The sequence below is a fragment of the Schistocerca serialis genome, chromosome 3 (genome assembly GCF_023864345.2).
Source record: "Schistocerca serialis cubense isolate TAMUIC-IGC-003099 chromosome 3, iqSchSeri2.2, whole genome shotgun sequence".
Taxonomy (NCBI): domain Eukaryota; kingdom Metazoa; phylum Arthropoda; class Insecta; order Orthoptera; family Acrididae; genus Schistocerca; species Schistocerca serialis.
Genome location: NC_064640.1, coordinates 271,216,749 through 271,232,834, shown reverse-complemented (window position 1 = coordinate 271,232,834; position 16,086 = coordinate 271,216,749). Strand labels below are relative to the sequence as shown.

Below are 16,086 nucleotides of genomic sequence, written 5' to 3'. Positions count from 1 at the left end.
ATTACAGATTGGATTTATATACGATGAATGCTCACAGCAGCTTATACACTTTATTATCTATTACCTATTATTAAAAGTGGAAGCACTTGTGTTAAGGCACAGGCCACAGTTTTATGGCATTGCATTTGTCGCACAGTTATTTTCAGTTTAGGAATCCTTGTTTATGCATATCAAGAGTTCTTCCTACTGTGTGCATTAATGTACTAGCTTAGGACTGTACTTGTACTTCCAAAACATACAAGATTTGGTGTTACTGTTATAGACCAAGCATGATTTTTACTATCTAAAATACATGCTCTAAACAAATTTATAGCAAAGTTAATATTAAATCATAAAGACTGTGCATCAAAGTTAGTATGTTTCCAAATATTCGATCAGTTTATTTATTTTGAATTTGAAAAATACATGTTGAAATTCCATGTTTCTTAGTTGTGTAACAAATCATTTATGCTTACCAATGCAGAATTTACAATGAACTATTCTAATATGTTCTGCTTTCTTTTATCACAGTTTGTAATGACTGTCATTGCCTTAATGCGAACACTTCTCATGCAGAAGCTGTTGTATTTTGTAATTGTAGTTTGCTTCTCACTCTGTCAACTAACTTTTATTCTGTCCATCAAGGAGCAAAATCTGCCCCCAAACCTTATTTGTTTCTCATCTAGAGTCTCCACAGCCATTTACAATCATTTTTGTACTGTTGTATCATACTTTCAAGACATCAGGACAAAATGATCCCTCCAGTTACAATTTATATGAGTCACATTACTATTTCTTGCTGTGAAACCACAGTGAATCAGAGAGGACAAGGAACCAAAGGTTTGACAAAAATGAAACTTTCTTACAATATTAGTTTAAATATCCACATTTTATGAAATATTCAACATATTTTATTGTATAGTCATTAACCAGAAAACGTCCAGTACAAGGTGACTATTGATTCTATATATTTAAACACTGCCATTCACATCCCATTACACTGGAATCACACAAAGGATCTGAATCTGTAATGTACAAATGTAACAAACATAATTTTGAGTATTTGGGCAAAGGTTTCAAAAAATTATTTATTAATTTACAGGAGATACATGTGTGTGAACATGAGGGACCGGGGATCACAGTATGTTCTAATGGATCATTACACCGAGTCTACATAAAAAAACAGCATTTACATTTCTGACAACAAAAAAAATTTTTTAATGTAAAAAAGTAATGGTCTGAACATTGTTTGATTATTAAAGAAAATAGTAACACTGAAAATGCAGGAAAGAGTACCCTACAGGAGATATTGAATGATTTCATGTGATGGAACAGTTTTAATTGAATAGAATTACAAAAATAACATTTTTGATATTTTCTTTCCTGAAAGTCTATTGCACACAGCTTAGTTTCACATTGAAGAGAAGACACTGTACATTAAACAGAAACACAAACACACAGATTTACAAGCTTTCATTGTTCTTTCGATCAGCATTTTAACTGTACATATTACTACAGCTCATTGAGATTCTGTAAAGCTTTGTGTAAAAGGGAGATAGACAGAATCTGAAATTTGCAACAAATATAAAAAACACATAATTGTCATTCACTGATGGCAATGAGTTGTCAATTATATTTTGCACATAAAAAAGTATACACAACAATTAACTCTGTTTTATAATCCCCACTCAAAAAGGGAGGGGAGGGACAGTAGTAATGGATGGGCTTAAGACCTGTATACCTGAATTAGTTTCATGGTATCTCATAATCTTTTCAACACAAGTGAGAAAATGGTTTGCCTTGTTTGGTCCCGACTCCTCTCCTAGTACATAAGTTTAGCTGCTGTGTAAAATTGCAATGTATGGTAGGGGCTTCTCTTTCCAATCTCTTGCTCCTGGACTAGTAGCCTCCTACACATCTTACAACTTCCATTAAATTATCATCACCCACAAGGAAAAAAAACCTGCAGAAAAATGGCTTTCAGCTGAAAGAATGCAGGCCTCAGTCTCGTAACAGCAGTACAAGAGTGTGGACCACGGACGGCCGCTAACGTGACATCCCGCTAAACTCTAAATTGGCTACTCTGTGCTAACAAACTGAGCGCAGCCAGTGGCCAAAATGTATGTGTCATATAAACTCCACTTATTTGACAGTCAATACCTGGTCTCTTCTCAACAAAATCCAACAAAATATTGGCAAGTAGTTTCCAGCAACTTACCAAATTACAAATTTAAAATTTTGTATCACCAATTTCTACAAGTTTCATCTATATATAAAAATGCAGATTTAAAATAATATCTCTGTTGATCCTCTGACAAATTTAGTTCATCAGCAGGATATTTTGACACTTTTTTTGCAGTATTATTTTCGAGGCACTCAACGTTAGGAAACTGTTGCGCTTTTATAAAGAGTTGCAGCACTCTGGTTGTTGGCTAGACTGGGATGCACCAGTCACCTGATCCCAACAGTGAACTTCACATCACAGCATGTGCTTATCACAGTCATTTCTGCTACTCTGAGCAGAGGTTGGCCAGCAGGAGATCAGGTGACGCTCGTTGTCAGCAGGTTGATGTTTCTTCTCCCTCCAGTGTGCAGCCCACATTTTCCAACTTATGGGCCAAGTGCATCTTCTTGCAGTAAGGATCTGTGTCCAGAGCCTCCAAGATCTGTAATGCAGAAAGTGAATGACGACATTCAATTTATTTTTAATACAAAGTATATCCAGTGGCTGATTACACTACCATTAAAATGAAAGTGGGAAAAAGAGAGTGATGGAGGAAAGGGGGATTGTCCAGCATGAAAAGAAAAGATAAGATGGGAAGATGAGAAGTGAGATCATCTTCTTGGTGACCTCATTATTCACTACACCATGATTATCAAGAGCTCTTTCTACTAAACTCCCACTGACAAATGATTTACATTCAGAGGACTTGGGGACATTATGAATTCCAACCAAACTTTAACCACTTTCTATATTGCTCCTAATTGCTGCCTTTGAGCTCTGTCAGGTTCTTTCATTATGTTGGGTAAAGTAAAACTTAACAGCAGTAGAACTGTTTTTACGTTCATTGTCTCCCCTTGTATCACCACCCTCGCACTTGAGAACATACCTTAATTAAGTATTTAGTTATCTTTGTGTCATATTCTGAAGGTACCCTAGATTTTTCAAATATGTTCACTGGAGCAGTTCATAACTTGCATCACAGTTGTTTTGGCATATCTTTCGCAAATCACAATCAGCAGTCAACTTCTGACACTCTAGACCCCTTGACATATAAACCTTCAGCTAAATGAAGTGGCAAAAAATTTCATGAGGAGAAGAAGTTATATTCAAACACATTCCTATAGCTCATGATTTACACATACTCTGGTGTGAACAGCACAGAGTTGAAGAAAATTATATGTTATACTAATTATTTAGAAACAACAAATGGTATGCCACAAGATCAATAAGGGAAGTGCCGTACAAATCTGCACATTCTCAGTGGACTGTGATTACTCATTACTTAAGATCATAGTTACATCTGTTCCCAAAATTTTTTTGTCTTTTCATCTAAAGCAGCGTCAGCCAAGAATTTGACTTGCAAGCCATGCCCTGGCATGAGTGCCACAGTGTTCAACTATGTGGGTCAATCAGTTACATCAACGCATGGACAGGGGCACTTTCAACTGAAACACCAAATGGTCTTAAAATAGCTCAAAAACAGTTGTATGATTGTCAGCGTCCTCAAAATGTATAGGAAATGATCCTTCTAATTCTTTCAAGGTCACAATGAATTCTTCAAGCCTTGCATTTTCTTTAATGGCGGTGAGCTTAGGGAACTGGACTGCACTATCAGAAAGTGTTCCTTCTCTCACATGATTCTCTTTTTAAATGCATCTCCATCAAATCAGAAAGATGTTGTTTAACACCTTGCAACATCTTACTGTGGGCAGTGTGCAGTCAATTCCACTTAAAGTACAGGGTCTGTAGCCCATTCCAGATGTTATAATTTTGTTCCTGGGCTACCTTTTCCTTCATAAATTCAACAATAGTGAATTTTAAATTGAAAAATGATTCCAGGCATGTCCCTAGACATAATCAATGTACTATGCAGTCATTTATAAAGTCTACATATTCTTCAATAAATTCCACTGAAAACTTAAAAATTGAGACTGGAATAATGGCTGCAACTTTGGAAATTTTACTATTCATACCACCAATTTCTTTGCATGCTTGCAAATTTAACACAAAGTGCTTCTTGATGTACGGGAAAATGAAACCTGTCTGTTGATCATTGTAATATTTTGCTCTTTCATTACTTTCTGCAGAGTATTGTAATATCATTTCATAGAAAATTTGGAGTACCCATTGCTTATGGATCCCTCTATTGCTGTCCCCTTTTATTTTTAAAGGCCTGTAGCAATCGATCACTTGACTGCCTTGCTGTGTGCAAACAGCCACTGGATCTGCGAACATCCTCCATGTGACAAACAAATAACGAAGGGTAAACAGCACTGACACCATGACTCTGCCAAATTAAAGAGAGCTGTGCCAACCAAAAAATGCCACACTAGAATGCTAATGAAATGTCGCACTGTACAAAGTTCTTCTGGGAAGTAACAAGCAAAGCAAACACAGGTCAAGCCTTGGTCTGCATGTGACCTGCATACCCAGTGCAAGTGAAGTTTGGCAGTCTGTGGCTGGCCCTTATCTAAAGGAATTTAAGACATGGAGATTTTAGTGACTGAAATGTATTAGATCACATACACTCTAACACATATTATTCTATATATTAAATTATTATTTCATCACACAATATTTTACATAATATAGAACAGAATTCTGTGACAATAATTGTTTTATTATTTATTTCAGTTTTATTTACAATTAAAAAAAACAGGATGATGGAGCAATAAAGCAGTCTATATGTCACAGAAAAACAGATTAAAAATTATATACTTAAGTACTCCCAAGTACAGTCTTGTGATGATGATGAGGATTTAGCTTAAAAGCATGGAACAGTGCAATTATGAGTGCCTGATATGACATAGACATTATATGCGACACTTCATAATATGTGTATTTACCTGGTCACTATATTTTGTCACATAGATGTAGAGTTCCTTGAGTGCTGCCACTGTATCAAACTCTCCAACTTGTGACACAGATAACTGTTGCATTGCTGTACTCATTTCCTGATCTGTAATCTGTGGAAGCAGCTGAACATCACAATAGAAATGTGAAACCATTTCCCGATAATGCGGTATGTCCTTAGCAAACAGAAGCTTATTGGAGGGTGAATCTTTCCCAAGACGGTGTTCTGTTGTTGAACAAGCATCCATAAAAGTCTGGGCAATCACAGACAAGCAGGAATCAACTGTTGTTGTTTTGTTGATGTCGAAGATAAAATCTGGGTTCTTAATGAAGTTCACCCAAAACCTTAATGGAAGACTGCAAAAGAAATTTAAACAAATTATAAGATTCCTAAAATTCACAAAATAACATAATTTTGTGTGACATTTTATGACTGAATAGAATGAAAGGAACAATCATTCAGGTATACATCCTCCTCCACATACTCAAGTGCAATCCTGTCACAGTTTTAGGAACACCATTGTTATAAATTCTCACAAATACTGTAGACAACAAGATAAAAAAGTTTGTCATTTCTTTCTAGCATTTTACAATAATTAACCATCAGAAAGTGCATATGAAGGCTCGAAATAACAAGGATTCCAGGAATGTTTCACAAGTGTGTGTATTTATTACATTCACATATGGCAAACAAAAAAAACATACTTTTGTTATTGGAAAAATGGTTCTTAGAGAAAGTTAATTCAAGACCATAGTTATCCTGAAAGACAATGTAGATTTTTGCTGGCTAAATATATTATTGCTACCTTTTGTTATTATTTGTTTTAAAAGAGAAAACAGTTGAGGGCGTGGTTGGTACCCACTGACTCTTAGTGTGCTCTTTATTTGGTGTCAGAACAGAATCCCCTCAAATGATATGAATAAATGCAACAGATTGACAGTATTGGCTGTAAATGTTATAATGAAAGAATATTGTTTACTGATGCCCCAACTCAAAAATTTTATCATTTGTATTACTAAAACAGCAATTAAGATTATTATAGAGATTAGATTTAAATATGTCTTATGGTGATATTGTCACTGTTAATGAATATTCCCTTAAGAAGAGCTTTACTGATAGCCACAATATGGAAAACTATGTGTAAATGAATTAATCTCATCTGATATAAGAAAGCATGTATCTGTAAATAAATTATTCATTTTCTCTGCAGTATTACTTAACTGAATGTCTTTTATACACTAACATTTGAGAAAACTGAAATATTCAGAAAGGTGCATGTGATGAATGAGTTTTATCGCACAATATGTCAGTACAAAAATCATTAGGATTCCAGAATTGTATACGATTTCTAACTTTGAGAAGTCACTATGGTGAGGATCTACCATGTGCTGCAATTAGATCCTCTAAATGTAGTGTTATGGAATGACACAGGGAATCAATATGTTTGTGTGGATTTTGCTACATGCAGTTTATATTAGAGTGTGCAAAGCACCAACAGTGGTTGCTAGAAGTCAGCATTGAATAAACAACTAACCACCCATGTCATGATATGTTTGATGAGCGATACGCTAGGCATTATCAAGGGAAGCATTTGTAGCTACTGTTCTTTGAACAAAGCATGCGCATTTCTCACACATTTAGTTAGGCACTGTCCTGTAAAATACGGTGTGTGGAGTTGTCTGGAGAAGCAGCCCTGTCTTGGGCTCTAAAACATCCCAAAACAAGGTTCCTTGATTATGGTTACCACTGTAGTGTTTAAACATGTAGGAGAGGTTGAAGTGGGAGTCATCCAAAAACACTACATTTTGCCACTCTGCAAATTAGTATCTGCATTGAGATATCCACTGAACCATGTGGTATTTACTGTTTTCATCTACAGAAGTCAATATTATGATATGCACTTCACCAATAAGGCTCACAGCAAATGGTACAAAACTGTTAATGCTGGCAGCTCCACAATATTTCAGTACCAAGTCAACATTATAAAAGAAGGTGTTGTTCAGTTGCAACAAATGGACAAGATGGTGGTCATCGCTAACTATTGTATTTTTGCATTCCACACATGCATCACATCATAGCAGCTTTTCAAGTACAACAAAAAAGTCTTGACAGGGTAACTGTTCCCCAGTGACCCATCATTCTGCCGCATTTGAACTCACATGTTGATATTAGATCCTTTGATGTTTAATAAGAACACTTCCATTTACTTTATTTGACAGCTCTTTGCTTTGGCTTTGGAACAAGCATATAATGATTGTAGTGAGGAAGATGAATGATCAGCTTTGGTTTACTGCGAGAGTTTCTGGAAAGTGTGGATCATCTGTAAAGGAGACTGCATGTAGGATATGAGTGCAACCCATTCCTGAGTGCTGCTGAAGTGGGGATCCCATCAGGTTAGGTAAAAGGAAGACACTGAAGCATTTCAAAGGCGGGCTGCTATATATATGTTACTGGTAGGTTTGAATAATATGCAAGTATTATGGAGATGGTTTGGGAACTCAAATGGGAGACTCTGAAGGGTAGGCAGTATTCTTTTTGAGGAACACTATTGAGAAAATTTAGAGAACTGGCATTTGAATATGACTGCAAAACGATCCTACTGCCACCAATGTACATGTCACGAAAGGACCACAAACGTAAGATATGAGAAATCAAGGCTTGTATAGAGGCATCTAGACAGTCATTTTCCCTTGCTCTGTTTGTGAGTAGAACAGGAAGGGATATTATTGGTAGTGGTACAATGTACCCTCCACCATGCACCATACAGTGGCTTGTGGGGTATTTGCATAGATGTAGATGTCAATGCAAATGTAGACTGAGTTCTGACCTTTCTGATCAGCTGAGAGAAAGTGCAGCTGGACTCACATGTATACCATAACTGCATAATGGTAATCCTTTGACTGCTGTGGATGACATATCATGCTCCACCAGTCCCCAAGTGCTGAGGGTCTGTTTAAACACAGCCTTTGGGTTTTCCACCTCTCACTGCTGCAGGTTCACAGAGAATTTTCAAATATTTATCATACAATGTGTGTGCCTCAATGCATTCTGTCATTTGCAAAAGACTTTATTTTGATATCTTGATCCATTTACGAAATATGACGATTGTTATGACCATATGGTTTCCATTGGGATGGAATTAGGCACACTGCACTGTGACTGTCCATGAGAGACAAAAACCAATAACTCCCAATAACTCATGAATAAAATGAGATGAGATATCATTCGGGTCTCAATTTCTAATACAATTTTCATATCGTATCTACATTTCATATACAGCAATGTATTAGCTAAAATCAACTATACACACAGATTACATAATATATTTTTAGCTCTGCAAACTCTTTACAATTTCAGGCAATGCTTTACATAATATTAAAATGAACAATGAAAAGAAATTAAGTATTTTATCAAGCAAAGACAGCAGAGTGTAAGATGCACAAAAAACAAATTTTTTCACCAAATAGTTTTCTTAAAATTGGACGATACGTATTTCATAGCAATGGAATGCCACCTCGCAGCACACACAGCAATATTAGGTAAGCAGTACAGCGACAACAAAGCTGCGTTCAGTGTGGAATCCAGAGAGCAAGAGAGCAAGTCTCTAGCAGTCAAAGGGTTAATTGTACATTGTTTATAAATTGTTCAACAGTTTCTCCAAGTTTTGTTTGATTTAGGCCACTCTTTCTGGGTACTGACATTTCCACACATACCAGTTTATTTTGTTCATCCTTGTTCATTAATTGTTCAGGATTAAATTTCAGTAACAGCTATATTATAAAATAGTTTAGTCCCACAGACAGTACAAAACATATCGCTATACAATTCTGTACAGCAAATGGCATAACACCACTGATTAATGTAGACTATGAACATAAGTCTGTTGCTAAGGCAGAATACTCAAAATTTCTGGGTGTGTGCATTGATGAGAAGTTGAATTGGAAGAAACACATCAATGATATGCTGAAACGGTTAGGTTCAGCTACTTATGCTATTAGGGTTATTGCAAATTTTGTTGATAAACATATCAGTAAATTAGCTTACTATGCCTATTTTCATTCAATGCTTTCATATGGTATCATATTTTGGGGCAATTCGTCACTAAGAGGGAAAGTATTCATTGCACAAAAGCATGTAATCAGAATAATAGCTGGAGCCCACCCAAGATCACCTTGCAGACATTTATTTAAGCAGCTTGGGATATTCACAGTACCTTTGCAATACATATATTCACTTATGAAATTTGTCATTGATAATCTATACCTATTCAAAAATAACAGTGAAGTGCATAGCCACAACACTAGAAGAAAGGATGATCTTCACTATTCTGGATTAAATCTCACTTTGGCACAGAAAGGGGTGAATAATGTTGCCACAAAAATTTTTGGCCATTTGCCAAATAGTATTAAAAGTCTGACAGATAGCCAACCAACATTTAAAAGCAAATTATAAGAATTTCTGAATGACAACTCCTTCTACTCAATAGATGAATTCTATTATTTTGTGTAAAGAAAACTTATGTTAAAGTGACACATTCCACAGCATTACGAAATGTCATATTCATAATCCATTAAACAAGGATTAATGTATGTGTGTATGTATGTATGTATATGTATATTTTTGGGAGAAATTTGAATCAAATGGTCAATTCATGAAGCAAAATTATTCATCTCTAAATGAGCTATTGAAAGACAGGTAACCTTCAAAGCAGAAAATGATAAAATGGAACTGATTTATTATACATTTCTAATACAAGAAATACAGGAAAAAAAATACTTACCAGATTAAGGCAGGCATATAAATAAACAAATGTTCACAGACACACAACCTTTTTATAATCCATCTGATAAATGAAGAGAAATGGTTGGAAATACAACAGAATAGATGGAATATGGATGTGATATATAAATTTTATTTCCCCAAAGAGCTTAACTCCGCCAAAACTGTTTCAACACTTTGCTGTTCTCATTGTGTGTGTATCAAAAAATTGAAGCACACTATTAGTCACAAAGCGTATGATCTCAAATCCATCTTCTGTATATGCCGAGACGGCATAATATATCTGTTATATTACACAGAAGTGATGAACTTGTAAGGACATGAAAAATAATTCCTTAAGAAATAATTAGTCTAAAATCTGCCTGATTTATAGCTAATCATTGTGTTCTCAAAATAGTCATGAATGATCCATTGGCAAAATTTTTGGCCACTTCATTTCACAAAAATTAAGAAAGTTGCAGTGCTTCCAATCAGTCACAAATGTAATAGGCATGGAATTATGCTGCCCACCACTTGAAATACTGCCTGTAATGCCTAAGTGAAACATATAATACTTATAATAATTTTCAGCATCCACTAACTTATTGCAATCAAGGTGAGTACAATTTTACAATGTTTTAGGTTAATAGCTTTGCATTTTTATATTCATCTTTCACAATTAATAAACAATAACTATATTTATTTTTAATGGTTCCTCTTGGCAGCTTCAGATATTCTACTGTTGGTATGTACTCAAAAATTAAAGCGAAATGTTTGGTGTACTATACATATGAATCATTGACAGACAGTTACATACTGATGAATAGGTACATCTTCATGAAGTGATACAGACATTAATGCAAAAAATGTTGGTCACTTAGTAATCTTTCCGTGCAATTTCTGCTGGGATAAGCAGCATATGTTCACCATGGCAACTAAGGGTTTTCTATAAAACCTAAAAGTAATACTCAAGCTACTCACTAAGGAAAAAACCTTTCCTGCACTTCTAAAAATCACATACAGTGAAGTGTGAACAGCTTTTATTCCCCCCCCCCCCCCCTCCCACCCTTAAACCTCCTCTCTAGAATGGCACATTTATTCTCATCAAACCGTGTACAAGGTTAGCTGTATAAACATACCTGTTGGATTTCCAGGCGTGAACCACTTCTGGATCAATAATGCTGTATCTCCGAGCAGCATCATCAAGAAGATCAAATAACCACTTAACTGCTGGAGGAAGTGCTTCATTTGCTGTCAATATAGTGTTGAAAAAGTCATCTACAAATTTCTGAATGGTGCCTTTTGTAGACAGAAGTCTTGTTAGAAAAATTTCAGGAATGGCTTTATGAGTTCTTTCTGATGTTTTGTTGTTTTGGTAATGGTGTTCATCAACTGTTCTCACTAAATGAAACACACGCACATTTGATCCTGATTCTATATCACCATTTGCTGTTATTACTGGTGACAAAGAATTGGGGAAGAATGACCCTGTACCTAAAAGAAACAAAACTAATGAAAAACAGCCACATTCTACGTTAACAAGAACCACAAGAATCACATCAGATCTAGCTCTAAGTTACTTATCAAGAAAAAAAAGACGTTTTTTACATAATTACTTAGTGCAATTATTATCCTATATTGGAAAACAATATAAAAACATTTGCATTTGTGATCCCACGGTATTACAATTATTATTAATTATCACATCAATTAGTAATAATTTTTGCCATATTTAGAAGCACACTTATGACAGAAACTTATTAGATCTAACAGTATCAAACAAACCTGGCCTCTCTGAGGGTGTGCACGGTGGAACTAGTATCAATTACCATGAGGCAATTATAGCAAAAATGTTTAATGAAGTATAAAGAGAAACTAAAAAAAAGTAGAAATATTTATATGTTCAGTCTCAAGGAAGATCCTGAAACCTTTAGCTGAGGGCATGAGCACCTAGAAGAACTGTGGTTTAAGTTTAGAAGAATAGCTGATGTAGTATTAGCTATGTATGTACCTGGCAGAACAGTTAATGATGGGAGGGATTCTCCATGGTATACAGTTATTGCACAGAAACTTTTATAGAAACAGCTATTACTACACAAGTGCTGTAAGGTAAAGCCTAGGTCTATAGATAGAGATACACTAAACAAAAAATGTTGGTCTTTGAAAAGGACAACATGTGAAGCCTTCAGTGATTACTCTAGCACAATATTATTGAATGATCTTTCACAAAGCTGAAAGATATTCTTATTATATGTTAGGATTGTCAGTGGCACCAAAGTTAATGTCCAGCAGCTCACAGATGACACAGGAAATGAGACTTAGGATATCAAACAAAAGCAGAAAGGAGAAATGTATCCAAATGCTACTTTACAAAGGAAGCTGCAGGAGTACTAACACATTTTGGTTCTCACTCTATTGCAAAGATGAGTGATTCAGATGTCAATACCAGTGGTGCTCTGAAAATGCTGAAACTGAACAAGGCCCCAGCACCTGATGAAGTCCCAGTCAGATTACATAGAGATTTTGTAACTGAGTTAGTCCCTTTTAACCATTATATATTGTAGATCTCACAGAACAGCTCCTGTCCAGTATGTTTGACATCCATTTGTTGTAAAATCATAAAAGATATTCTGAGCTCAAACATAATGAGATACCTCTTCCATGGTAACAAACACGGATTCTGAAAACATAGGTCATGTGAGAAACAGCTCAAGCTTTATTCACAATGTATCCTGAAACAATGGATCAGGGCATTCAAATAGATGCAGTGTTTCTTGGCAGCCAAAAAGCATCAATATGTATTAACAAAAGTATGGTTATACTGGGTGTCAAATGAAATTTGTGTGGGGTGAGGATTCCTTGGTGCCGGCCGAAGTGGCCGTGCGGTTAAAGGCGCTGCAGTCTGGAACCGCAAGACCGCTACGGTCGCAGGTTCGAATCCTGCCTCGGGCATGGATGTTTGTGATGTCCTTAGGTTAGTTAGGTTTAACTAGTTCTAAGTTCTAGGGGACTAATGACCTCAGCAGTTGAGTCCCATAGTGCTCAGAGCCATTTGAACCATTTGATTCCTTGGTAGGCAGGACAGAACATGTTATCTTGGATGGAGAATCATCAACAGAAGTAGAAGTAACTTCCCTTCGGGAAGTGTGTTGAGAACCTTGCTGTTCATGTTGTATATTAATGACTGGACAAACATTTTGAAGATGAAGCTGTCATCTTTAATGAAGCAGAAGCAGCACAGATAATCAGTCAGATCTTAATAATATTTTAAAGTGATACAGAGATTCATAATGTGCTTTTACTGTTCAGAAATGTAAAACTGTTAACTTCACAAAACGCAAAATTGTAGTATGCTATGACTAAAAAATCATTTATTCACAACCGGTATCAGTCATATCAAGCAAATATCGGGATATAAAATTTGTAGCAATATGAAATGGAAAGCTGGGTCATATGTCAAGCAGGCAGTAGATTTCATTCAGTTCATTCATTTCACTGATAGAATAATGGGAAAATTAGCAGTCTACAAAGATGATGTCTTAACAAACACATGTATGAAACATACAAGAATATTGGTCAAACATCAGGAACTCCATAACAGATAAGTCCAACATGTGATACTGAACATGTGATACATATTCAAATACAGGCAGCATGACTAGCTGCACTCCATACACAAATAATGGAATGGGATGAAATTCTAACATGTGGTACAACTGAAAGTACCCTATGCCATGAACCACACAGTGGTCTGAGAAGTATAGATGCAGCTGCTGATGTACATTAACAAACTGCTGGGGTAGACTAGTCTCATATGAGAAATAAATTGTAGGGCAAAATTTATGCAACAAGCCATGCACATTGTATCTTGTATATTGTAACCTAAGCCTGTTCCATGGTTCCTGTTGCTAAGTATTATCGCCTCACTTCACACGAGAAGAAAGTGAGCTCTCACTCGATTATGAGCAAGAATACAGAGAAACCAATCTCTTCCATTATTCAGGGTTCTCCAGCATGACTGAGCCTGTTAGCCAGTACTTTTAATCACAGAGATTCCTGAAAATGAGTGTGATCATCTTCAAAGCTTCTTGGGAGTCAATAAGCAGGCTGCCAATCTTTTGGGTTTCAGCTTTCCTTAAGTTACTTAGTACAAACTCGACTGTATCAAACATGGGACAGGAAGAACTGCTGCTGCACTCCACAAATGGAGATGAGACTCTCCAATGCATGAGTGCGGCAGGCTAGCACCAACAGTGTCATATATAGTATAGGACTATCCCTTGAGTGCTTTTGTCAGACCCATGGAAGGTGCGTAAGGAGCAAATTTTTATTTTTTGTTTTGTTTATTTTGTTGGTTGTCTGTAACTGTCAGTGTACCAGAACTGTGTATTTATTTGTAACTGTTCAACAACAACTGCCAAATGTAATAAATAAGTAATGTGATAAGAAGGCACATTATAAAATAGTTGTATGGATGATGATACGAGGAGAGATAATTACTGAACACATGGAGAAAATGTTGAGCAACAGATAACCAAATAAACAAAGTGGTGATTGATATAGGTCAGCTGTCAAACCAGAACTGTTCATCATAGCATATATGAGATATATTTGAAGTTTTTACAAACAATTTTCCAAAATGTGAGATTGTTTGCATTTTTATTTATTTCTGAAACACTGGCAGTCAGTAATTAGGACTGAATAAAGCTATAGGATCATGAAAACAGGGTATAGCATGCAAATTAATATAAATGCAGCATTCTTTGCACTCTTCTCTCTTTCATGCAGACAGAGAGTTGTTGATACATCAAACAACTGATATACCATACTGAACAAATTCCAGTAACATGTCTTACTGACATCAAACAGGTGCTCAGACAGATGAAATTCAGCTTAAACAAAACAATTTTTACCATAAATTGTTCCTCATGCAATGAATAGTCTCATGGTTATGACAACATGTGAAAGCAGTAGACTGAAAGATAACTAAGAATCTCTTAAATCAGCCTTGGGAATATATAACATACCGTGGGATGATGAGAACATGATCCATGTAGCAGTAACTTGACATGTCTTTTGGAGTGGCAACACCAGTCCAGTTCTGTTAGAGTTTTTGGTATTAACTGTTTAAATACATGATAGTGTGGTTTGTGTAAAGGCTGTGTAAGCTTTTGGACAGATGTCACAATAATTTGGAGAAAATTATATATGTATATATTAGACAATAAGGTGAGAGCCATACCTTTTAGAGCATTGAACAAGCATTCATGAAATCCATGAGAAATGAGACGGATGAAGTTAAGTGGGTAACTGATGTAAAATGTCCTGTAGAAGTCATTGTGAGTGAATTATAGCCTCAGATTTGATGAGTATGGCATGTAATAGCTCAAAACGTATCACTTGTGTATCTGTTTTCATACCATAACATAAAGACATCTTTTCTGCTGCTTAGTGTGTAGTTACAAAATTTCTTTCATGTGGTGGCACATTTGTATTACTTTGCAACTTTATCCATTTATATCTGTCATCGTTACTCATGTACTGGACAAAGTTCATATTTTTCTTATGAATTCTTTATGGTGCTACATTATTTTGCCCAGGTTTTGCTTATGCAAACAAATATGTACAATGTAACAAACATGCATCGATGAAAGCTGTGGCATAATATGTAACCAGAAGTTGTAATCAATATTAGTTCTGTTGTACCATGACAGGACTCAAACAGTTTCTTTGCAGATGTGAGTAAAATTAATTGCTTGTTGGTGGACAGTTTATGTTGAACAGTGACTGTGTGATGTGGTAGGGGTTATGTAATGTGGTCTATGAAAAGAAAACAATAAGGAAAGTATAAGTGCAATATGTACTCGATTCATAAATTAAAAAAATTAATACTACATACAAGACAGACAACTATTATAAATACAGTGCCAGGATTACTTACAGTTCTGACAGGATTGTTTACAGTTTTCACTGAAGCTACCATTCTGTCGTGTGATAAGAGACATAACAGCAGATTCCTTCACTCCATAATGAGAAAGAGTGTTTAGCTTCTTCCAACCACAGTGTGGTTTAGTTGTCAGATCTTCATCTTGCAAGGTCAGATGTCCTCCTCTCCCATGCCGCCATTCTAGAAGTGAATAATTAACAATGAGTAACAAACAAAGGAAAAATATATATTCTGACTTCACATTTTACACATCTGCTCATAGCAACACACAGAATGCATCTCTTAAATGTATACAAAAATCTGTGAAACCTCTCATTTTCTACA

The 16,086-nt window shown here is 35.7% G+C and overlaps 1 protein-coding gene across 1 annotated transcript in view; it reads right to left on the bottom strand.

Annotated features, from left to right (window-relative positions):
* Positions 1-849: 849 nt before the first annotated feature.
* LOC126470783 (plexin-B) overlaps positions 850-16,086 on the bottom strand; it is a 1,233,199-nt gene continuing 1,217,962 nt past the window's right edge. The window contains exons 18-21 of the mRNA XM_050098792.1: positions 15,757-15,942; positions 10,955-11,309; positions 5,050-5,413; positions 850-2,645 (exon numbers count right to left, since the gene is read on the bottom strand). Of these exons, the coding sequence (XP_049954749.1) occupies positions 2,538-2,645; positions 5,050-5,413; positions 10,955-11,309; positions 15,757-15,942 (1,013 nt within the window). The 3' untranslated portion in view covers positions 850-2,537. The remainder of the gene's footprint in view (positions 2,646-5,049; positions 5,414-10,954; positions 11,310-15,756; positions 15,943-16,086) is intronic.